The 25,712-nt window shown below is 40.0% G+C and overlaps 1 protein-coding gene across 6 annotated transcripts in view; it reads left to right on the top strand.

Annotated features, from left to right (window-relative positions):
• SLC16A7 (solute carrier family 16 member 7) overlaps positions 1 to 10,966 on the top strand; it is a 148,075-nt gene extending 137,109 nt beyond the window's left edge. For all 6 annotated transcript variants that reach the window (XM_073327956.1, XM_073327958.1, XM_073327960.1 and 3 more), the window contains 3 exons: positions 4,804 to 4,947; positions 6,565 to 7,380; positions 10,703 to 10,966. In XM_073327956.1, coding sequence (XP_073184057.1) covers positions 4,804 to 4,947; positions 6,565 to 7,380; positions 10,703 to 10,962 — 1,220 coding nt within the window. In that variant the 3' untranslated portion in view covers positions 10,963 to 10,966. The remainder of the gene's footprint in view (positions 1 to 4,803; positions 4,948 to 6,564; positions 7,381 to 10,702) is intronic.
• Positions 10,967 to 25,712: the final 14,746 nt, after the last annotated feature.

Genomic DNA, 25,712 nt, shown 5'->3' with positions numbered 1-25,712 from the left:
TCTCCCCCCGCCATGGTCCCAGGGCCAGGGTGGGGGCACGTAGCTTTTCTGGTCTCAGGGCCACAGCGGGGAGGGGAGAGGGGCCTCAGGGTGGAAGAGGCAGAGTGGGGGTGTGACAGGGGCAGGGCCACTGGGGAAGGGGTGAAATGGGGTGTGGCCTTGGGTGGGTCCAGGTGAAAAGGGCTAAATTGGGCAGGGGCTCCAGGCTTAGAGCTTGAGCCAGGGCTGAGAGCTCCTCTATGAACCCGGCTGAGAGCTCAACCCCAGCCAGGACCAAGCTCTCAGCCCTGCTCCTGTGGCCCCAACCAAGCTCTTCTCTGTGGAGGAGAGAAGGGGGCTGAAAGCAGCGGAGGTGTGGCCTTGGCTGGAAGAGTCTGGGCCTCAGCTGGACAAAGCAGGGTAGGGGGCTAGCCTCTCCAAGGGGAAGCGTCACTTGCAGCCCATGCCAGTAGAGATGCTTGAGCTACAGTTTCCAGGGAGATGCTGGCAGAACTTTCTCCATGAATCTTCTCTTTCCCTTCCCTTTCCCATTCTGAAAAAAAAGCCCCAATATGTTAATCTTCAGGATACTTTTTGTTGTGGGGCTTCTGAGATGAAGAATGTTGTTTTAAGGGTCATTTTTAGGGAGGGTGGGGGTATTTGGCTAATTATTTTCTTTAATTAGTTTCTGTGGTGTATGGTGAAGGCTATTCAGGTTTTGTCTCCATGTTTGGTTGTTCTTTTAAATAGTTGGTAGTGGTGCCTAGGTGGCTTTTTGGTGTTTGTATTAATAAATCTGAGTCAACAATTTAATACATGTTGTAATGAAACCTCTCTCGGGTGCCATCCCCATATCCTTCCAACACTCAACACTCCACGCTCCAGTATGTGTGCCTCCCATCCATTCTTCCATGGCTCTTCGAACCCATTCCCTATTCCTGATTCTTCTTCCCTCATGAGAAGAGGTCCAAGTTGCTAGAAGTCCATAACTCCAGTATTCCATAATCTTGTACACCTCTACATGCAGCTCAAGATGTTGTTTATAATGTACAAAGCTTTAAATGGCTTGGGACCCAGCTCTCTGAGTGCTCACCTCTCCCCCTCTCTCCTAGCATGATGGTTGTGATGGGGTTCCTGAGGTACAACCTGAACTGTGGGACTGCTGAGCCCTCTGTCGCACCAACTTGGGGTATCCCTCTCACACTGTGATGCTGTGACAAGTGGCCAACCTCTGTCAGGTACTGCACTGACATAGACATCCACAGACAGGGACACACCCAACTGAGTTACATGAGTGCTTCTCCCAGCCACTCATAAACCAACAATAGAGAGGATCCAGCCAATTGCCCCCAGTTCTCTAGCCTGGCACCCTTGGAATATGCCATCTTGTCCTTGTTAGAAGCCTGACCAGTGTAAGTTTATTATCCAGTCGATATGGAGAGGACACACACTCACCTTTGTAACCTGAGCTGATATTGTCCAACCACTTCAACCAAAACACACTGCTTTAGGTAAAATGGAAAACAGATTTATTAACTACAGAAAGGTAGATTTTTGGTGATTATAAATAGTAAGCATAGAGCTTAAAGTTGATTACCTAATAAATAAAAGTAAATTCACAATCTGACTTCTGTAAACTGAATAGGATTTGAATCAAGCAGTGTCTCATCCTGATGGATGGTATAAACAGGTCACAGGTACATAGGCTAGAACTCTGCTCTGGTCTGGGACCACCCTCCTCAGTTCAAAGTCTTTGTCCTCCAGATGTGTTTCCAGGGGTTGAGTTGTGGGGGAGTGAGGCCAAGTCGTGATGTCACTTCCCCTCTTTATAGTTTCTTCCAGCTTCCTGAAAAGATTTATGCTTGTCATGTGGAGGTCCACCCCCATTGGTCAAGGAGCCTCCATTGTCTACATGCTCTTTCTGAAAAGTCTTCTGGGATGGCCTTTGGGCAAGTGAATTCACCTTTAATTCACCATCAGCATGTCTGGCTACTCCATTGTAGTACCTGAAAGGCTGGTTGTAGGTGTTCCCAAACTCACAACATATTTTAGTAACACACACATCAAAACTTCATAAAACTTCAAATTCAATGGTAGTACATACAATCCAACAGGATATTAATGTTCAACAGATCAAGACTTTTAAGATGATACCTCATGAGGCTTACTTTGTACAAAACATATCATAATTACATGACAGCAGTGAATATAGGGGTTTCAGGGTGCTGGTTTGAGGTACACAGTGCAACAATGGTTTTTTCCTGGAGTTGTACATCCCAGGACGGGCAAAAGGGTGTTCTCAGTAGGAGTCTTCATGGTTGGATCATGGTTCATGAGAGCATAAATTCAGTAAGCTTCAGGTCACAATTCAGGAAGTATCTGGTCAAAGCTTTGAGTTTGATTTCTCAGTTCCATGCTTCTCAGTATTTTTTTTTTATGCTTAGTGCTGAAAGAAGACATGCCAATCTATCACATAGTGAACTGTTCCCAAAGTATTTCTGACCTGACCAGAAATGAAAACTATTGTATATCTCATGAGAAGGCCTCTCATCCAAATCTCTTAAAAACTGTGCTGGAAACCTTTTGGAAAGTATCCAGACTTCAGTGTGTTTAACGAAACTAAAGACTGTATCATGCCATTGATTTTTAAACTGCACTTCCATCTAGGGCAGTGTTTTTCAATCTGTGGGTCGCGACCCAATACTGGGTCGCGGCATGTCATGCACTTGATCGCCTTGCTCTGGTCAGCACTGCCAACTGGGACATTAAAAAGTCCTTGTCCAACACCGCGCTGGGCCCCAGAAGTGGCCAGCAGCAGGTCCGGCTTCTAGGCGGGGAGCCATGGGGTTCCGTGTGCTGCCCCGACTCAAAGCATCCTGTGGGCAAGAGTCGTTCAAAGCTGCTTGCGCACCACCACCTAGGAGTGGGACTCATTGTTGGCCGCTTCCAGGGTGCAGCGTTATCCGTGCTGCCAGGAGGAGGCGGGAAGCCTGCTTCTGCAGCCCAGCTGCGCCGCTGACTGGGAGCTGCCGTAGGTGAGTCTGTGCTCCAATCCCACGCCCCATCCCTTGCCCCATCCCTGAGCCCCCCCAAACCTGGAACCCCTTCCTTCACCCCAAACCCCTCATTCCCAGCCCCACCCCAGAGCCTCCACCCCCAGCCCAGAGCCCTGACCCCCTCCTGTACCCCAACCACCTACCCTAGCCCAGAGCAACCTCCCACACCCTGAACCCCTCATTCCTGGCCCCACCCCGCAGCCTTCACCCCTGCACCCCAACCCTCTGCCCCAGCCCTGAGCCCCCCACACCCCAAACCCCTCATCTCCAGCTCTGTTGGGTCATGGGCATCAGCAATTTTCTTCAATTGGGTCCCCAGTAAGGAAATTGGAAAACCATTGATCTAGGGTGACCAGATGTCCCGATTTTATAGGGACAATCCAATTATTTGGGGCTTTATGTCTTATATAGATGCCTATTACCCCCACCTCTGTCCCGATCTTTCTTACTTGCTATCTGGTCAACCTACTTCCATCATATTCAGTTGAGACTTATACTTAAAATATTGATGGCATGGTATGGGCCTAAGACTTTTGCATGTAACCCATCACTAACAGTATCAGTTTTAAGGTAGGTCAAACATTTGGACCCAAAGTAGGACATATTGCAAACAATGTGTATCTCCAATTTTGTTGAACTTGATTTGTGTTGCCAATGAAAATGCTTATGTATATTTCTTTAGGTGTTTATTATGAGAAATTTGTACTTGAGCCAATACACAGTAGGAACCAGAATGATTTGCAGTAAAACCAAATGTAATGCTTGACATTTCACTTTATATCTGGTTTCTTTTATCACCAGTTCTAAATCTAACACCCCCCACCCTGCTTTTTAAATGGAGTGAATATAGTGCTTAAAAAAGTAAAGCTGTTAATGATGGTTAGGGCTACATATAGTACAATCAGGTGTAGTGCAAGCTTCCTAAAGCAACTCTGACAGCTTCTTAGTCTTGATATGCCAGACACCATCTATTCCTGTTGTGGGCCTTTAAAGAACATACAGTGCACATCATGACAGATTGCATGCTGGTTCTTTGTTTGGTATGGACAAAATGACACTGGAATAAATTTCATTTGAAACTAAAAAACAGGTTTGTAGCCATATTTTCAAAGTTTCTAGGCCATTATACCAAGCATACTTCAGAAGCCTCAGACTACAGAACAAAATGATACTGTCCATTATCACTCTCATTCAGATCTGGACAAGGAAAATAGATCTCAGCTGTGAGTTATTTATGCACAACTTCAACACTTTAAACAAGTGAGTAGTCCCATTGACATAATTAAGTGTGTTGCCCTAGTCAACAGCAGCAGTTATAGGGAGTTCAGAAGAGCTTTCATTCTATCAAAAGGTGTAATCTGACTCATTTAGAGATCTCTTCTGCTCTGTTAATTATAGTTTTGATTAAACAACTTCCTTCCATTTGAAATTCTGAACTAGACTGCAGACAGTGGGCCTAATCCTCCATTTCTTGCATACCCAAAACTTCCATTGACTGGGCCCGTTGTTGGTTCTCTGAGAACTGTAATTAACAAGCTTGCTACACTCATGCCTTACATCCTTTGATCCACTTCCATGATCACAGGTTATTATGTAGGGCCAGATTCTTCAAATACACCCAGGAAGGGTGAGTAGTTCTTTTGACTTCTACTATGTAAGTTCTTGTGCTGTCAGACTCACAGGGAGGGACTTTTAATCACTGAAAACGCTCAACTGCAAATATATTTATCACTGCATGATGGATCATTTATCCTTTTCCTGCCATTAGGTCCCATAAGCAGTGTCTTGGTGAACAAATATGGTTGCCGGCCAGTGATGATGGCAGGAGGTGTATTGTGTTCATTTGGAATGATTGCTTCCTCTTTCTGCAATAGTGTCCTGGAGCTTTACATATGCGTAGGAATTGTTGGAGGTAAGTAACTGGTTCAAAAATGGTAACTAGTCCAGTTAATTTCAGCTATCCTGCACTGTACTCCTTTAAACTGATTTTTAGGATATTAAATTACTGCTTGGGATATTTCATGCACCTCTGATTATTTTATTCAATAAATGCCCTATGTATGTGCCATACTGTACTGCACTATAATTACAATACCGGAATTGACTGACGCATGACAGCACTTATTAGAGTAATTTGTATTGGATTTTGCATTGATTTTTTTTTAGCTTTCAGTCATACCATACTATGAATAAAACAGCAGAGATAAGTAGTGGTCTAGTAGACATGCAAACTCTATACTAAGCTCTATAGGCTCACAAACTATATATATATCCATATTCGGCAAAATAGTATGCTGGGCAGGGTCCAGCTGGCCCCAGAATAAAAATATTCCTGTCTGAAAACAAATGCTAAATCACCAAAGCTCTAGGAACTGATCAAAGGGTGGGAATTAAAGTAATAATAAAATCACTAGATTAAATTACCTCGCTACCAAAGGGATTCTAATTTTTTAAAAGCATCTCTTTTGAATAAAGAAAAGGTGAGCTTAGAGGTCATATAGAAGCATAGAATACACAAATGAGATCTTATTCTGTCACTACATCAAAGCTTATGTTTATCTGTAATTGACTTGAGTAAAAGTTAATCATTTTGAAAGAACCCTTTCTTACTGAATGTGGTGGGTTTCTTGTTTGTTTTGTTTTGTTTAAGACCTCACCTCTCTACTTTTTAAGAGTCAAATGCAGGGACCCACTACCTAGCGCAAGGAGTGAGCTAGGTACTGGGTTTGCCCATGGGAGAAGAGGGAAGGAATCCTTCCTCTGAGACTACACAGCGGGTGCATTGCTACTAAAACTCAGCGGTTCTGGTGTATCCCCACCCAAAGAGAAGGACCACAGGTGGATCCTCTGACTGCACATCTGGCCCAACTCTGCCTCACCCCTGTGCTCTGCTGTGCAGGGAGCTGGGGCTGTGCATCCCCACACAGCCCCTTTCCCACCCCAGTGCAGTTGCCACTTAACGAGTGATTCCACTACCAGGACCTTCAGAGCTGTGGATGTGGGGCTGGATTTCCTGCAAAATCATTATTTATTAATCATTTTACACCTTACTTTGGATACATGTTCAACTTTAAAAAGGGATAGAGGGATAAAAGCCAGTGGATTTATACTTCTAAATATAATGTGCTCTCTTTTGTAGATGAAGTGACATTTAATAACTTTTGTGAAATGAACCAGGAGAGAATTGTCTTGCAGCTTAGTAAAATACAAAAATGGTGTATTCAAGGTCTTGATACCATTGTTCCTCTGTCACTCCATTGTCTATATAATTGCTCAAATGCTACTATGAGTATTTACTTTTATTGCAATGCAATACCAGGAAATGACAGAACTCGAGTGTGACATAGTGCTGACATTAAAATGTGTGGAAAGCAGTGAAACCACATTTCATTTTCCAGTGCTGATAGCATTTTATCTTCATTTGGAATTTCTGAATGGCATTTTAGCTTTTTTGAATGATTTTGTCTGCTTATCGTGAAGGGTTTTCAATGTATTACATGCAATAATGCTGTGCTCTTTTGTTGTTTAGGTCTTGGCTTAGCCTTCAACTTGCAGCCTGCCTTGACTATGATTGGCAAGTATTTCTATAAGAAACGTCCCATTGCTAATGGACTGGCCATGGCTGGAAGTCCAGTGTTTCTAAGCACACTGGCACCTCTCAATCAATTTCTCTTTAATGCATTTGGATGGAAAGGAAGCTTTCTCATTCTGGGAGGACTTCTTTTGAACTGCTGTGTGGCTGGGTCACTTATGAGACCTGTTGGACCAAAACCAGTCCCTCCTGTGAAAAAAGATGTTGAGAAGGGATCAGGAGATTCAGCCTTACACATGAATAACAAGAAGTCGTCATTCTGGCAAACCGTGAATAAATACTTAGATCTATCCCTCTTTAAACACAGAGGGTTTCTGGTTTATTTGTCAGGAAATGTTATTATGTTTGTTGGCTTCTTTGCCCCAATAGTATTCTTGGCTCCTTATGCCAAACACAAGGGAATTGATGAATATTCTGCTGCTTTTTTGCTGTCTATTTTAGCTTTTGTAGACATGTTTGCTAGGCCTTCAATGGGACTTGTAGCAAACTCCAAATACATCCGGCCAAAAATCCAGTACTTCTTTAGTTTTGCTGTCTTGTACAATGGCATCTGTCATATCATGTGCCCACTGGCCGAGGACTACACAGGCCTGGTGGTGTATGCTGTACTTTTTGGGTTTGCTTTTGGAATGGTTAGCAGTATCCTTTTTGAGTCATTGATGGATCTCGTTGGTGCTGCCAGATTTTCCAGTGCTGTGGGACTTGTCACAATTGTGGAGTGCTGCCCTGTTCTCCTAGGCCCCCCTCTAGGAGGTAAGGATTCTTTTTTATTGTCCTTTCTGATGTCACTGGGCTGAGTGTAAATATTTAAGTTATTATTTATATGTATCTAAAATATTAGACGCGCACATGTTACTTAATGTTGCCAGAAGAACTGTCATGTTTTTTTCACCGCTTGTTCTTTTGAATTTACCTTTTTTTCCCCCCTTTTTCTTTTTGGCATATCACAGATTTAGATTTATATGCAGATTTATATTGCCTGTGTGTGTATGGTGTGTAGCCACCATGGCTATGTATGTAGCTATATAGGTAGAGATACATACAGAGATAAGATACAGTAAGATGGTATTTGCTCTCATTGCTAGCCACCCAGTCCTATTTTTCATGTGCTTTACTCAGCAGTTAGAAGTGCTGAGAGCATCTCTTCCGTAGTGGTGCTTCCACTACCTCCTGGCCAGCACAGCTCCCTCTCTGTCAAATTGGCTACATTCATGGGACTCCACTTCATTCCCCATAGCAAAGAAGCTACATCTATAGTTGCTACCTCACAAAATGGCTCCTAATTTCCCTAACCAATGGCTGCCAAACCAGTGGCTGCTTAAAAATAAAATGATACATATATAAATTGTCATTTTAAAGCTCCCCACATGCTACTTTGCTACCTTACTGCTTTAATCCCAAGTACAAGGGAGGTTATTGAAATAAGATTGTTTCTCACAACATGGCTATGTAAGGTGCACGCACAAAAAGGCTCTGATGGATGCTGCCCCTCAGAGCATAAGCAGAGCATTGTCCCTCATTATGAAAAGACAGTGCTAGTTAATTTTCACATACTGATCACCACTAGAATTCTGATAATAGAACTGGGATTTTCAAAAGAGTTTTAGTGAATTAGGTGCCCAAAATCCAATTTTAAAATCCCTGACCAAATATTATTTTGAACTAAAAATATACAAATATATACATTTGAGCTAAAAAATATTAGATGTTATAGGTGTGAATTATAAATGTAGATCCTAGTACTGCAAACTCTTTCCTGCACGCTGACTACTACAGGCAGGAGTACTTCCTTTGAAGTCAATAGGACTACTCAAGTGAGTAAAGTTATATAGGTAAATGTTTGCATGACCCAGGCTATAATTTGTACTAAAATAACATCTGTTGAACTTATTTGTTAATGAAAATGTAAATGATGCCAGCTGATTATAAAATGTACACTTTATTTTATTGAAATTAATATTTAACAGTTATACAAGTCATTCCAAATGATCTGATCTCATCTTATTTTCATAGATGTTGGAACACAATAGATTCCTCTAACATGGACAGTTGGCATGCCACCTAGTGGAGGGACTGTGCCTATGACTAATAAAATCCCATCACCTCAAACATTGAAACCTATATTAATATTAAATCTAATATTAATGGAGTAATAAAGTATACAGCTATTTATTTTTCTTATATTTGTTATGTGGATTTTTTTAAAAAGGATACATTTTGGATATAATCACCTTTGGATATAGTCACCTTTGTTAATATCTCTACTTGAACAGAGAAAACAAAGTAGGGATGAATAGGCTGAAAAGCTCATATTCCAGTTTTGATCTGTTCAGGTCTCTTAAAGTATTATGATGATCTCATGCATGAACATTAAGTTAATTTTTGTTAATAATTCTTTGAGACTGGCACCATTACAAACTAGCAAATTGCCTGGGATATCTACCTAAGTTGCAACAATATATTAATATTTTTGTAGACTATATTATTATCTCAACATATAAATTATTTTAGTATTCCCCAGTAGTAAGCATAGGGAATACTGCCAATACTGAGGTAAACATTTCTATTTGTTTAAGGCAAAAACTACTAACTTTATAAAGGGTAGCCACTGTGCATTACCTTCAAAGGTCTTATTGCATTAGATAAAACATTACTGCTTTTAAATGCTTTGTAAAATGTACTTAAGTTTAATATTAAAGCAGGTCAACAAATTTCATATGGAACACTTTTCCAATGGAAAAAAATTAAAGGAAGCGTTTTGATAAAGTGAAATATTTTGACCTTATCAGAATAAAACATTTCATTTTTTGTTTTGAAATTATATATATTCTATTGTTTTCTATCACATTATATTATAAAGTTCATTAAAACACAATTTTAAAATATACAAAAATTATAAATATATAGATAAATCAAAATAGAAACAAAACTGTTAGATTGACTCAAAACTCCCCCCCCCCCGAAATTTCATTTAGCAGGATATTGGACGTTTTTCAACTTTATTCTGATTTGGAAAATTTGTGATTAAATGTTGGAGTTTCCCACAGAAATTCTAACTTTTGACCAGGTCTAACTGGTATGTCAGTATTATGGCCCCAATCCCGCAAAGCATTTAAGCACATATTTAAATTATGTGAATCATCCCATTGACTTCAATAAGACTACTCGTATGTAAATTAAGTATGTGTTTTATGTGCTTTGCTGTAATGGGAGCCCGTCTTTTAATTTAGAGTTTAGAAAATGCAACAGAATTACAAGAATGACACAATGCAAAAAGGCAGTCAGAATACATTTTTCTTTGATCTAAATGGCTTATGCACGTAAATCATGCTTGCTCATTGTGGCACTCCCCTTCTGGTAGTGGCAAGGTCAACCTGAGATTGACGAGCCTGATACAACCGGGACTAACAGAGCAAGTTCTTTTAGCTCAGACGGTAGAAGTTCATGCGTTAAGATACAGAGGTACCACATTTGATCTTTGCTGCCAATGATCCACCCCGGAGAGTAACCATTACCCATACAAGTTTGGGAACACACTTCAGCGTGTGAAACTCAGTTTTCACGACAGGGGTGTCTGCACACCAAGGTGAAATATTCTGTCTTTGGGGACAGAAGAAGTGGAGCACAAATAGCAGCGGCACAATGAGACATAGTGACAGCAGCTGAGAAGGCAGACACCTTTCCAGACTCTTGTCTGCAAGCAGCCGCACTGAGTGCTAGGCATTCATTCCAAAACAACAGTAGAAAGACATTAGGAGGAGAAAAAAAAAGACAGATTTGAATAGAAAAGTATACAACCTACTATTGTTGACTAGGCTCTACTTCATTAGTCTTTCAATTATTTTTCTACAGATGATGAATGCAATAACTGCCAATCTAACTAATATAAAATTTGTTACAGAACCACTGTACATCTGTCTGTGAAAATGCCCAATATAGGACAACTTTTATCATGTTGAAAATACTTTTTATTGCAGGACATATATTGATAATACCAGTGGAAGGATCTGGAATTTATTTCTGTCTACAGTCGGAATATTTTCAAGTGTGGTTTTGTTTTGTTTCTGTCTTTCAGGTTGGTTAGTGGATATAACTGGAGACTATAAATACATGTACATTGTCTGTGGATCAATTGTGATTGTGGCAAGTATTTGGTTGTTCATTGGCAATGCCATTAACTACAGGCTTTTGGCAAAAGAGAAGAATTTAGAAGATAAAAAACAGAAAGCACTAAAGAAGGAAGCAGAAACTTTGACCAACAGTGAGAATGAGGAGGCTGCCAACAGGGCTGACAAAGTACTCAATGATTCTTCGGAAAGGGAAACTAATATTTAATATGAAATATGGCTCAGACATCAATGTTTTTGACTTCCATTACAAGTATTTTGTCAAGATACAGGCCAGGTTTTGTAATAATAATGATCAGTCACAATATTGGATGAGAACAGAAATTTGCCAAAGCCAAGATTCCAGACAAATTACCACTGACTGTTTGTTTGTTTGTTTATTTTGGTGATAAGAATTTTAGGTTTCAGAGATAGCGACTCCATGCACATGAGTCCATTCCAACTATGACTATAGACAGTATGAGTCAGGGAGAGTTAAACTTTAAGGTCCTCCATGACAAATTTTCTTGTTCCAAAATAACTTCTAATGCAACAGTATCTGTTTAGTCTTGTTACAGAAGCCATCTGTCTTAACCCTCTTGACTGCCAGTGCCTGTTGACTTCTCCCCACCACCATATTTTGGCCTCTAGTATTAAAGAAGGATATCAGATTATGGGTTAAGATCTGAAAAGGAAGACAAAATACTGAAATGTCCTGAGTAAAGTGCATAAGAAACTGCCTGCCCTTTTATAATGTATGCCCACTACATCAAAAGGATGTATTTATACATATAACTACAATGGGATGTAAAAGATAAGGTTAGAAGAGAAAAAGGTAGATTTTTTTATTGCTAAAATGCAATAAATGTTTCAATATAATAAATACAAGTGTTTGTTTCGTCCAGTGATAGCTAGCCACATCTTTAAACATTTACTTTTGAACTGTGAGAACACTCAGGCAGCATTAATCCAAATTAGCTTAAAAAGCTGTTTGTATTAAAAAAAAAATAAAGATGAACATGTCAGTGGTACATAGCTTGTAAGGGTAGCTACCATATCATTCATCAGATACATAGACTTAAATTAACAAGAAGGACTAACTGGTTCAGGGGATTGGAATGGTTCAGCCTTTTATCTCTAGTGACCTAATCCAATACCCAATGAAGTCAAAGTGAGTCTTTCCATTAACTTCAGTGGGCTTTGGATCAATCAGTCCTTTGGCAATTAGTTCAAATCAGAGCCATATGTTTATTCACAGAAGGTAATTATCCTTTGATAGCCTATGTGAAAGGAATTTTAAGATTTAACCTCGGGTCCTTGTTCACAGGTAACCTCATTACAATTCCCATCTACCCACCCAACACATTAAGCGTAAACTAACTCCTTTGTTGACTGTATGAGCAGAACGGCCAAGAACTGAGACCTCTGTAAAACAGATGAGACATGTTGGGAGCGCAGGGTGAGAAACCTGGCATTGCCACTGCCTGTGGGACGCTTTTTTTTTTTTTTACTGGATTTTGGTGTTGTACCTACAGTATTTCAGAAATACTCATTCAATTTCAACTGAAAACATTACAGGTTGTTTTCTTAAAGGAGGACAAAAATACAAGCAAATACCAAACAGTATCTGCCCCTATGATTACTCTTGAAAGCTAATGCTAAAAGCTAATTCCAGGCTTGCAGAAGTTTCAAAGTGATGGTGTGTTAAATGAAAATATTTCTGTTTTATTTAGGTAAGGGAAGGTGCTATTCATAAATGTTGAAGGGAGGTACCTATGTATAAATGCATCTGAAATTGAGAAAATTAAGGGTCAGATTCATGAAACATTTATGAACTGGTTATGCACCACTCAGACATGATTCAGGAAAACATACTATTGTGCAGTTAATTTGGCCTCCCTCCCCCTTTTTTTTAAGCTCTGAAAGGTGTGAACATATTTACATACTGATAAACTAAGCGGAAGATGAAATCCCAATTTCTCAGATAAAATAAATAAAGAAATCCGTGAAAAATTGGACAGATGTGTGTGCATTTAAGGTAGACTTGCCCCAGTACTCATGTTCAATTTGATCATTTACATCAGGTTTTTGTTTTTCTTTTGATGTGCTATTATATTTAATGTACAATGAATTGCCATAGCAGATGCAACACTTTGTCATTCCTTTCAAGGCTCAGAGTTGTTTTCAGTAATATATTGAATCCACTTCCAAAGCTGTGCAGAAATGTAAATTGACATTTACCAATGGTCTTGCAGCAAAGCTGGACCATTTTGAGAAAAATCTAGTGATTCTGTAGGAATCTCAGCAGTGTCTAATGCACAATACAAGCATTTCTGGCAGAGAAAACACCTATTGTTGCTCACTTTGGGCTGGATTGAAAGTAGACTCAGTGCTGCGTAATGGGCAGTCCAGAGTTGTGTCACCACAAGGCTCGGTCACAGTTCCTGCCCTGCCTTGCCTTGCTTCAGGGAGAACAAAACACTGAAATAAATAAAACTGTGCCTATGGGCCACATTGTGGCATCCTTACTTATGCTAAGAAGTACCTTACTCCTTAAGCAGTACCATCAGCAACTTTCTTTAGTGTTCTCCATCTCTTTTTGGGGCCCTAATTCTGGGAAATGCTAAGCAACTCCCTCTTTATTTATGGAAGTAAAGGGTGTTTAGTATAGTATCTCAGACAGCTCTCAGCACCTTGCTGCATGAGGCCCTTCGATTCTATGATTAACGACAAATGGGTCATTTGGCATTTCCTATTAATATTTTCTCCCTCCACTTCCTTACAAATTCCTTACTAATCAAAGTAGTCCTATGGTGTAATGTACAGGAAAAAGGTGTTTTTCATCTTTCTGAATGGCAAACTCAGTATTGGCAGCAAATAGACAAGCCCTTTACTTGGTGAAACTGACTCTGCAGCACTGGACAATAGTTCACAGAATAAACATGTGGGAATTGCTCTCCTATAGGAGTTATGTTAGTGCTGACCTCAGCCTCTTTTTGTCTGACCTCAGCCATAGAGTTTGGGCCTCATCCTCTTCTTGCTTACACCTGGTTAATATAAGAATAACACCACTGAAATTTTATAGTAGTGTGACAATCAGGCGCACTGCATTATGTAGTGGTGTTTTTCCCATTCTACTATATGGTTATTTTTTAAAATAGCTTCTTAGAGCATATCTTCACATGCAGTTAATTTCCTTTTATTTTTGTGACCTCCCTCCCTCTGTACTGTCCTTTTTAACTACAAAGAAAGACTTCACACCAATGAGTCAGGTTAGTTCTTTTTTTCAAGCTTTTAATGCATGTAGATGTACACGAACCCTCTCATCTGCTCCTCACTGAACTGTTTGTAATGGTCTCCACTTCTGGATTATCCCCAAACTCACAAAAATACCTTCTGACATTACACCTTCTGGCATAAGGAGTCACATACCAGAGCCCTCCTCAGTACAGAGCATGAACTGTGAACTATCCTGGTTGAATTCAGCAAGGTCTTATTTTTCCCAATCAGCCAACTCTGGAGTAACAGAGACTTGGTGGGATAACTCACATGACTGGAGTACTGTCATGGATGGATATAAGCTGTTCAGGAAGGGCAGAAAAGGTGGGGGAGTTGCACTGTATGTAAGAGAGCAGTATGACTGCTCAGAGCTCAAGTATGAAACTGCAGAAAAACCTGAGAGTCTCTGAATTAAGTTTAGAAGTGTGAACAACAAGGTTGATGTCATGGTGGGAGTCTACTATAGACCACCAGACCAGGGGGATGAGGCGGACGATGCTTTCTTCCAGCAACTCGCAGAAGTTACTAGATCACAGGCCCTGGTTCTCATGGGAGACTTCCATCACCCTGATATCTGCTGGGAGAGCAATACAGCGGTGCACAGGCAATCCAGGAAGTTTTTGGAAAATGTAGGGGACAATTTCCTGGTGCAAGTGATGGAGGAAACAACTAGGGGCAGAGCTCTTCTTGACCTGCTGCTCACAAACTGGGAAGAATTAGTAGGGGAAGCAAAAGTGGATGGGAACCTGGGAGGCAGTGACTATGAAATGGTCGAGTTCAGGATCCCAACACAAGGAAGAAAGGAGAGCAGCAGAATACAGACCCTGGACTTCAGAAAAGCAGACTTTGACTCCCTCAGGGAACTGATGGGCAAGATCCCCTGGGAGAATAACATGAGGGGGAAAGGAGTCCAGGAGAGCTGGCTTTATTTTAAAGAATCGTTATTGAGGTTACAGGGACAAACCATCCCGATGTGTAGAAAGAATAGTAAATATGGCAGGCGACCAGCTTGGCTTAACAGTGAAATCCTTGCTGCTCTTAAATACAAAAAAGAAGCTTACAAGAAGTGGAAGATTGGACAAATGACCAGGGATGAGTATAAAAATATTGCTCAGGCTTGCAGGAGTGAAATCAGGAAGGCCAAATCACACCTGGAGTTGCAGCTAGCAAGAGATGTTAAGAGTAACAAGAAGGGTTTCTTCAGGTATGTTAGCAACAAGAAGAAAGTCAAGGAAAGTGTGGGGGCCTTACTGAATGAGGGAGGCAACCTAGTGACAGAGGATGTGGAAAAAGCTAATATACTCAATGCTTTTTTTGCCTCTGTCTTCACAAACAAGATCAGCTCCCAGACTAATGCACTGGACAGCACAGCATGGGGAGGAGGTGACCAGCCCTCTGTGGAGAAAGAAGTGGTTCGGGACTATTTAGAAAAGCTGGACGAGCACAAATCCATGGGGCCGGATGCGTTGCATCAGAGAGTGCTAAAGGAGTTGGCGGATGTGATTGCAGAGCCATTGGCCATTATCTTTGAAAACTCATGGCGATTGGGGGAGGTCCCAAATGACTGGAAAAAGGCTAATGTAGTGCCCATCTTTACTGGGAACTACAGGTCAGTCAGCCTCATCTCAGTCCCTGGAAAAATCATGGAGCAGGTCCTCAAGGAATCAATTCTGAAGCACTTAGAGGAGAGGAAAGTGATCAGGAACAGTCAGCATGGATTCACCAAGGGCAAGTCATGCCTGAATAATCTAATTGCCTTCTATGACGAGATAACTGACTCTGTGGATGAAGGGAAAGCAGTGGACGTGTTGTTCCTTGACTTTAGCAAAGCTTTTGACACAGTATTCTTTGCCAGCAAGTTAAAGAAGTATGGGCTGGATGAATGCACTATAAGGTGGGTAGAAAGCTGGCTAGATTGTCGGGCTCAACGGGTAGTGATCAATGGCTCCATGTCTAGTTGGCAGCCGGTATCAAGTGGAGTGCCCCAGGGGTTAGTTTTGTTCAATATCTTTATAAATGATCTGGAGGATGGTGTGGATTGCACCTTCAGCAAGTTTGCAGATTACACTACACTGGGAGGAGTGGTAGATACGCTGGAGGGTAGGGATAGGATACAGAGGGCCCTAGACAAATTGGAGGATTGGGCCAAAAGAAATCTGATGAGGTTCAACAAGGACAAGTGCAGAGTCTTGCACTTAGGACGGAAGAATCCAATACACCGCTACAGACTAGGGACTGAATGGCTCGGCAGCAGTTCTGCAGAAAAGGACCTAGGGGTTACAGTGGACGAGAAGTTGGATATGAGTCAACAGTGTGCCCTTATTGCCAAGAAGGCCAATGGCATTTTGGGATGTATAAGTAGGGGCATTGCCAGCAGATCGAGGGACGTGATCGTTCCCCTCTATTCGACATTGGTGAGGCCTCATCTGGAGTATTGTGTCCAGTTTTGGGCCTTACACTACAAGAAGGATGTTGAAAAATTGGAAAGAGTCCAGCGGAGGGCAAGAAAAATGATTAGGGGACTGGAACACATGACTTATGAGGAGAAGCTGAGGGAACTGGGGATGTTTAGTCTTCAGAAGAGAAGAATGAGGGGGGATTTGATAGCTACTTTCAACTACCTGAAAGGGAGTTCCAAAGAGGATGGCTCTAGATTGGTCTCAGTGGTAGCAGATGACAGAAGAAGGAGTAATGGTCTCAAGCTGCAGTGGGGGAGATTTAGGTTGGATATTAGGAAAAACTTTTTCACTAGGGGGGTGGTGAAACACTGGAATGCGTTACCTAGGGAGGTGGTGGAATCTCCTTCCCTAGAAGTTTTTAAGGTCAGGCTTGACAAAGCCCTGGCTGGGATGATTTAGTCGGGGATCGGTCCTGCTTTGAGCAGGGGGTTGGACTAGATGACCTCCTGAGGTCCCTTCCAACCCTGATATTCTATGATTCTATGAACTTTTCCCTTGTCATTATTTTAAACACTGCTCTCATTTAGAGGGTGAAATCCTGGCTCTGTAGAAGTCAATGACAATACTCCCATTGACTTCAATAGGGCCATATTTCATATCAAGTCTCTTCCTTGTATGACTCTTTTACACCTGGTTTCAGAGTAACAACCGTGTTAGTCTGTATTCGCAAAAAGAAAAGGAGTACTTGTGGCACCTTAGAGACTAACCAATTTATTTGAGCATAAGCTTTCGTGAGCTACAGCTCACTTCATTGGATGCATGCGATGAAGTGAGCTGTAGCTCACGAAAGCTTATGCTCAAATAAATTGGTTAGTCTCTAAGGTGCCACAAGTACTCCTTTTCTTTTATACCTGCCAACTTTTCAGTGTGGATAAGAGAGATTTGTCTCACTGTTAACATAACGGGTCAACCCTTGCTCCCAATGATGATGTCAATGGTAGTTGTGCAACTGAATTTAGTGGGAGCTGGTCAGTTCCAAATGGTTCATGTACAATGTTGCATGGTGAATTAATGAGGCAACAAAACATGGGACATTGAATCAAGGTGTTGCCATGTAATTTAGTGTGTGTTGAAAATACTATTACAGCAGTTTTTAAAAGGCTGAAAAGTGGGGTGTTTTCACATTTTGATGCAAGTGCTCTCCAAAATCACAGATGCATTTCATCAGGTGGAAGATGGAAGATCAGGACTCTTAGCCATACTGGAATGGGTTAGCAATATGTCCTTGTAAGAAACCCATACAGTGCTTTAGGTAGGCTCACTAGCTGCTTCCTTCACATTACCAGGTCACACAGCATCAAGAAGGGCACAATCTTTTCCTCTTGTTTCTTTCAAGATTCTTTTACAAGTTTCTATCATACAGAAAGGATGGGAAAAACATTGTGAATACAAATGTGTGTGACTGCATAACAAGATGGTCAGTATGTGTAATACCTGTCACTCCTTTCACTCTGTGACCCATTGTCATGGCTGCTCATTAGTTTCTGCAGTGACTTCATTTTGACTTTGAGCCGTACTTTTTCTCTGTTACCCTATCACCTCTCTTTACTGCATTGAGACTGTTGCTAGTATTGGCTCAGAAGACATGGTCCTCCGCACACCATGGAGAAATAGGAGCCCAATTGTTCAGTCAGTCTATGTGCAGAACAGGCCTAAAGAATACTGATGACGGTTCTCTCTTGTTCTTTGGCCTTTAAACAAGAAACATTGAAGTTTGGTAGTTTTACTGTCTTTATTTCTCTTCAACTACTCTTATCACATCATTTATTTTCCTCCTCTCCTTTTCCCCTCTCATTCTGTTGTTTTCTCTCTACACTGATGTGACAGAATAGAAGTAGTATCTGGTATATTGTGACTTCTGTGAAGTGTTTTCTTCTGCTTTTTTTCTTTAAATACTTATGTGACTTTCCACAGTCTCCCTGTGGGGGCTGAGACTTCAGGGGGTTGAGATAAGTAATGTTTAGATCAGTGGTTCCCAAACTCATTCCGCCGCTTGTGCAGGGAAAGCCCCCGGTGGGCCGGGTCGGTTTGTTTACCTGCCGCGTCCGCAGGTTCGGCCGATCATGGCTCCCAGTGGCCGCGGTTCACTGCTCCAGGCCAATGGGAGCTGCTGGAAGTGGCAGCCAGTAGGTGCCTCGGCCCATGCCACTTCCAGCAGCTCCCATTGGCCTGGAGCAGTGAACCGCAGTAGGTAAACAAACCGGCCGGCCCGCCAGGGGCTTTCCCTGCACAAGCGGCGGAACAAGTTTGGGAACCACTGGTTTAGATCATATATAACAAACCATATAAGTCACATGTAACCATCAGTTCTGTCTCTGACATGATGCATACCTCAGGGTTTCAGTAAGCAAAAGCAGTGACAGTTATTTTTAGACTACATTGCTGTAAATTAGGCTGACATTTTTGCCTAGTACAAAAATGGAATTAAGGCAACTTTTGCTAATTTCTCAATAGATAAACTATTTTTCTACTCATATACAGGTTTATAAAGGGAGCTTTTATTGGTTTTATTGGTTATTAGCATTTCAATTTTAATAACTGCTTTCTATATAGTCTTTATTTTTACTGTATTGATATTAGTGTATACCTCTTTGCATTAAAAGTGTAGAATATATTTTTCAGCATAAATTGCATATTCTTCTTTTGCAGTTCAGTAGATCTTCTTTTCCTGTCATCTACCTCTCAATTACAGTTTAGAAAAGTACATGGCCACAGGAGAAAGTTAGCAAATGTATAACAAAACCCATAAAATTAATTAGAAAGCCTCCCAAATATTTTAAAAGTCAGTCATTGTAATATTTTTATTTTATTATTATTTTAAACAAACATTGCAAATTTAGGGCCAGATTCTCAGAAATCTGTGTTTGCAATGTTGACCTGCAGCTGAGGAATTGGACTACCAGGAGAAGATTTGACCCTTGACTAGCATGGGTATTTACACTTTAATACTCACTATGGTATCATACATACATGAAGTGTCCTATTGACTTTTGCACCTAATACACCATGTTACCATATATATAATTACTAGAATAGAGGGAATCAGGGTCATGGAAACAGGTTACAGGAATTTTGGTACATACATACTATACATTTCTCAAAGGGAGAATGTTACAGTAAACTAATGGATTTTTTCAGGTTTGAAATTCACCTGAGGGTGAAATCCTGGCCCCACTGAAGTCAATGGCAAGACTCCCATTGACTTCAAAGGAGCCAAGATTACTACTCTTTAACTATCTACTCTTAACTATTTCTACTCTTTAACACCCTACTCTTTAACTATCTATTCCTGTCCTCAAGGGTACCATATATAATATAACAAATACTAGCTATGTGACAAGACATAAAGTAGGTTGTGCCCGCATAATTTTCCTAATGAATCAGTCCTTAAATTTTCACACAATGTGTACCATTTTAATAGTCTATGAAGTAATGAAGACATGTAGATTATTAAATGTAAAAGGCATATTTAAATAAATACCTGAACAAATCTTATTTAAATCCAATGGAAAGTTACCTAGCTCTTTTTAAGCCTTTCTTCAGCAGATTGTAGTCTTCATTATTCATATCTATTTGGAATGTGTTTTATTTCTTTATGGATTTTATATATAATTTTTAATCCACTTACAGATGTTTTACTTACCAAGCACAGTTTGTAACTCACTATATACATAGTGATTATTCTGTGCTTGGTAAGTAAAACATTTGTAAGTGGATTTCAACAAATGAATGAAACTGAAAATTTTCTACAGGAATATATTTCATTATTTTAAAATTTCTTCCAGGTTTTATTTATATTAGAAATTCATTCAAAGAGAGAATTGAAATATTAAATATCACTGGTGTTCTACCATGTCCCACATCTTCAATATGGCCTCAAATACCATCAAGTATTGTAACTGCTATTAAAAAGGGGATGTTTTAATAATCTAACTGTAGAAATATTGTATAGATCAGGGGTCGTCAACTTCATTGCACCATGACCCTCTTCTGACAACAAAATGACCCCAAGAGGAGGCAGGCGGAGCCTGAGCCCCACCACCCTGGGTGGGAAGGAGAGGGAGCCAGAGCCCGAGCCCCTTTGCTTCGGGTGGGAGGCAGAAGGGGCTGGAGCCCCAGTCCTGCTGCCCTGGGTGGTGGTGGGAGAGAGAGTTCCGGAGTTCCAGCCCCTCTGCCCTGGGTGAGGGACAGGGGAGCTCAGGCTTCAGCTTCAGCCCTGGGTCCCAGCAAGTCTAATGCTCGCCTTGGTGATCCCAATAAAATGGCGTCGCGACCCACAGTTTGAGAACCGCTGGATAGATGATCTCTGAACAAATGGTACAATTTCATCTAAAGTACTCCATACATTGATGGCCTGATTCTCTGAGGTGCTGAGGGCCATTATATATACTTATATATATATATTAAGTACCTTTGAATTCAATGCAGCAGCCACCAGAAGAATAATAGAACCTTGAAAAATTGGGCCAATACCAAGAGTTTAGAAAACCTTAGCAAGTACTTACTGAAGTTTAATGAATGTCAAAGTTAAAACATCATGCTGACGAGTTATCTTTTTGTACTTTTTGTACATGTGTTTCAATCTGCCTGAAGGTACACAATACAGAGAAAAAACTGCATTAGCCTATGACCCAAGGGAAAGTTTCATCCGGAAGAATACCGTGCATTTTCAAAATAGTGTGTGAAACGCATCCTTTCTTAAGTGAGACATTGCTGCATTTTCCACCCATGGCCTACTTTGAAAATGCACCACTTCTGCTCCCTACCAACAGAATTTGCTATGCAATAATTAAATATGTAGTAGCCACTCTTATAGACTAACAAGATTTTTTTAAAATTTGCAATACTGTAATTTTTTTACTTAAATATATTGAATAGAATTTTTTTGACAATCATTTATTAGTTACAGGTGCTATTCAGATTCCAAAGATGGTTAGGCTGATGTCTACATTCAATAAGTTTTTTTGAGTTGACAAAATTTTGCTGTTCATACTGTATATTAACACTGTACAAATTCTTATACACTATATTATGTTGTATTTATATGTATATTTATTTCTTCTTGCTTATTAACTCCTATTCCAGGCCTGTATTAGAGACTAATGTGTCCAGTTTGTCCATATATATTTATGGAATTACAAGAAAAATTATGTATGATAAGCAATTTAAGAAATGAAAACTGAAAATAAAGTTATCATGTAAAGATTGTGAAAGAATGTCAGCTTTATCTGTTCTTTGAATGTATGCATACAAATTTGTTTACACTCATAAAATGTACTTGTATTTAGTAGTTTAATAGAGAAAGATAAATTAGGTGTGATAGTCTTCTCTTGCTACATATATGTAACTCCCATTAATAATTATGGGAATTATTCATGTCCATCGATATGGCCCAAATCCTCAGTATTTAAGTGGCTAAAGCCCCTGTAAATCAATGCACCAAATACCTTTGAGGATCTGGGCCTATGCCCCTAAGACTTGAAATGAGTGGGTGCGGGTTTTTGTTTCCCTTGTCATCTTCTAACCTTTCTCAGATCACCTATGCTAATCAATTGTCCAAATTCTCCTCTTACACCACTGTTAGATCCATTTGCCTCAGTGAAAATAGTGCTAATTTACAGTGTCAGCGAGATCAGACTCAGGTCAGTTATTTTAAATTCAGGAGCATTATTCAACATTGTTATGATTTTTCAGCATAACACCAGGATATCAATGTGCATCTTCTGCTGGACAGGGGAGCCATGGGATACTGGACGACAAGTGTGTATAACTTTAGAAAGCAGAAAACTGGTGAATATGCCTCAGAGGAAGAATTTGAAAGCACATAGTCTTTATTTTTAGACCTTTATGGTTGATTTAATCTAAAATTGAGATTTCTGTCACTTTTGCTACAGCCTACTTAGTCTGCAAAGATTGATTCAACTATCAGAAACTATGTAGAATTTTGTTTAGACCCCATTTTGTTTAGACTGCCACCATATTACTCAGATTCTTAAGAAATAAAATATTTTAAAATATACACCTTAAACAGTAAGAACTGAGCTCAAAATACAGGAATGAAAATGTTGAACTTGGAATAACTGAGATAAAGGAATGAGTCCAAAGTGGCTTCCTGCAAGTTTTGTTTTGTTTCCAATGAGATATTGCTATTAACCCTGTTTATTGCACGCTCACATTCCTAACTAAATGTAAGATGGTCCCATTAAAGCCAATGGAACTACTCATATGCTTCAGTCCCTTGCTGAATCATGGCCATTCTGAATACAGTCCAAACTTAGCCCCTTGCCAGGGTTAGGAACTGTCTTGTTGGGAATTCAATAACAACAGAATGAAAACCTCAGCCTAAGGTTTCTCCCTAAGATTGGCTGTTAGTATGTTACCCATACAGAAGCTATTCTGTCCCACTGAACAAGACTTTCCAATCTCTTATACTCCTGGTTGGCGTTAATAAGTTGCACCTGTCACTCTGTTTCAGCAGTAATTACCCTGCACCTTTATTCAGGGTTCAAACCCCTGACAACTGGATGACTTAGAGAATTCCTGTGCACAGTCCTAGAATCTGCCATCCAAATACAGTTCATATGTAATTATCTTTAAAACAATAATTATGAAAACATTTGCTATTTTCACAATGCCTCTCTCACCTAATGGCATGTAGTTCTCAGCATTTCACTTCCAGTACTGCTTTTAGCTTAAGATGTGGCAACGCCTTGGAAGCTCAGGGACACTGAATTTCATGTTTAAAGATGTATTCAGAAGCATAAGCAAAGAAAATAAATTGAAGACATAATGAACTAATAGGTCACATAATGAGCAAATGTAGTGTTGTGGTAGCCATGTTGGTCCCAGAATATTAGAGACAAGGTGAGTGAGATAATATCTTTTATTGGACCAACGCTCACCCACAGAAGGTCCAATAAAAGATATTACCTCAGCACCTTGTCTCTCTAATAATCACCTAATAATATTCATCGTTAAAATAAACACTTCATTTGCAATAAGAAAAATTCCTAAGTTTGAAGATGTCTCAGGACCCGTAAGGTAGCAAGTACTTGTTTAGAATGACGTAACCCTTTGGGACCTTGGATTTTCCCATAGAAAGTGCCTTCTATCTTGACCACTTATGAAAGTTTTAAAGACTATTCAGATCCCTCACCTTTCCTTCAGTACCCCTGACATTCCACACATCAGACACCACTTTAACAGTGAAGCATATTGATTAATACCTCACTGTAACTCTTTTAAAAACATCCAAATTAGTCCATAAGAAACCTGATTTTCCGAGTGGACTGTTAGGTCCACTGAAGTCATCTGGTTTTCACAGGTGTAGGCAGCTACTTCACATGGAAATATTCCTGGAAATATAAAAAATGTCAAAATGGGGGGAGGGAGGAGAAAGCCTACTATATCTGACATTGGTAATTTAGCACTGGAAGGGGAAACAAATCCACTGAGAACACTTGGAATGCTACTTCATTAAACTCAGTTTTAAAATGGGTTTCAAAGACATCTTATTTGGGGTTCTTCATGCCCAGATTTCAAGTGAGTCACCAAAAACCCAGACGTGCTCTGAAAACATACTACTGACATCCAGTAATTTGGTAGCATCTGTCCCAAGTGTACAATTATGGCATCTAAAAGAGGCAAGAAAACCCTTTAAACCTATTTGCCTTTTTTCATGTGCATACCTTCTTCATCTCATCGTTTTAACAGTGGACATGTTAGGAAACTATCCAAGCATGTAAAATGTGTAATATTTCTACTGGCTGCTTGGATGAGCGACATTCTCTTCAACAGATTACAATGATACAACAAAACAGCCCATTGTTTTAAACTTGGGAAAAATGAAGTAGAGCAGGTCATGTTGTGAGACTCCTGGCCACACAGTATGTAATGTTCATGTCATGAAAAGTTGACTCTCAGTGGTTTGAGCATTGGCCTGCTAAACCCAAGGTTGTGAGTTAAATCCTTAAGGGGGCCATTTAGGGATCGGGACAAAAATTGGGGATTGGTCCTGCTTTGAGCAGGGGGTTGGACTAGATGACCTCCTGAGGTCCCTTCCAACCCTGATACTCTATGACCATGGAGTGCCTCATAAGATGCATAAATGAAAAAAATGCTACTCAGCTTCCCAGCCACCACCCTAAACATAGTGTTGAAAATTATTTGGAATAGTCACAGAATTAGATGCCAGAATTATAATTTTGGAAATCCAATGTGGTAGATTCCAGGAGGTAAGATTTATTAATGTGATACAAGAAATATTTTATTTTTAACTATAAATCTTGGATTCTAATATACTTTAGACTTCTCTAATTGGCTCAGAAATTAGTTATAAAGAGTTCTCACACCAGAAATGGTGTGAATATACAGAATTTTAATAGTTCTGGGTAAACTAAGATAGATTTGGAAGTTTATTTCTGTAATGAGTTAGAAACTTACATACATTTTTCAGACCTCTGGTGTCTGTGAAATTGGGATGGGAGATTTTCTCATGAAATGTTCCCTACTTGCTATTTTTGATCAAACTAGAAAATCTCCAAAGTCAGCCTGTGCAAAATATTTATCTCACCGGTTTTAGGCAGCTAAATACCTTCGATATTTCAGTCTAAGGTTCTCGTTCAAAGCCCACTGAATCATATAGAAAGACTCATGTTTAGTTCAATGGACTTCAGATCAACTCTCAGTGCATTGCGTTCCTCCTGGAACTCTGAAAAGAAGAGGCATGTGAACATTAAAAATAATGAGGAAAATGTGAATTAACCAAACTTCTTCAGACCTGCAAAGGGTTCCATTCAGGTTTAGTGCAAGTTTTGGACAAAGGTTTGTGGTTATGAAGAAAGGATATTTTATCCAATGTGATTCAACATGCCCTAACTTGTATATTTCATGGACAGTACTAATGCAATGTATTTCAAAAATGATTTCCTAAGTTAGACTCCTAAATCCATAGTTAAGCTACCAAAATAGATAGCTGCTCAATCAACACTTTTGAAAATCAGGCTAAAAGCTCCCATTGACTAATACCTGAGCAATACTGATTAAAAACAATAACAAGAAGAAGCAGAACACATTTTAGTTCATGTTCACAATTCCAGTATGGCATAATTGGTATCTTAGTAGTATCAAGGTAGTGCCCAAAGCCCTTAATCAAATCAGAGCCCTGTGATGCTCTGTGCTGCATAAATACAGAAAAAGAGGCAATCTCTGTCCTAAAGATTTTACAGTCTAAGTGTGGACC

Source organism: Lepidochelys kempii, chromosome 1 (assembly GCF_965140265.1).
Source record: "Lepidochelys kempii isolate rLepKem1 chromosome 1, rLepKem1.hap2, whole genome shotgun sequence".
NCBI lineage: Eukaryota > Metazoa > Chordata > Testudines > Cheloniidae > Lepidochelys > Lepidochelys kempii.
This window is presented reverse-complemented; position numbering and strand designations above follow the sequence as displayed.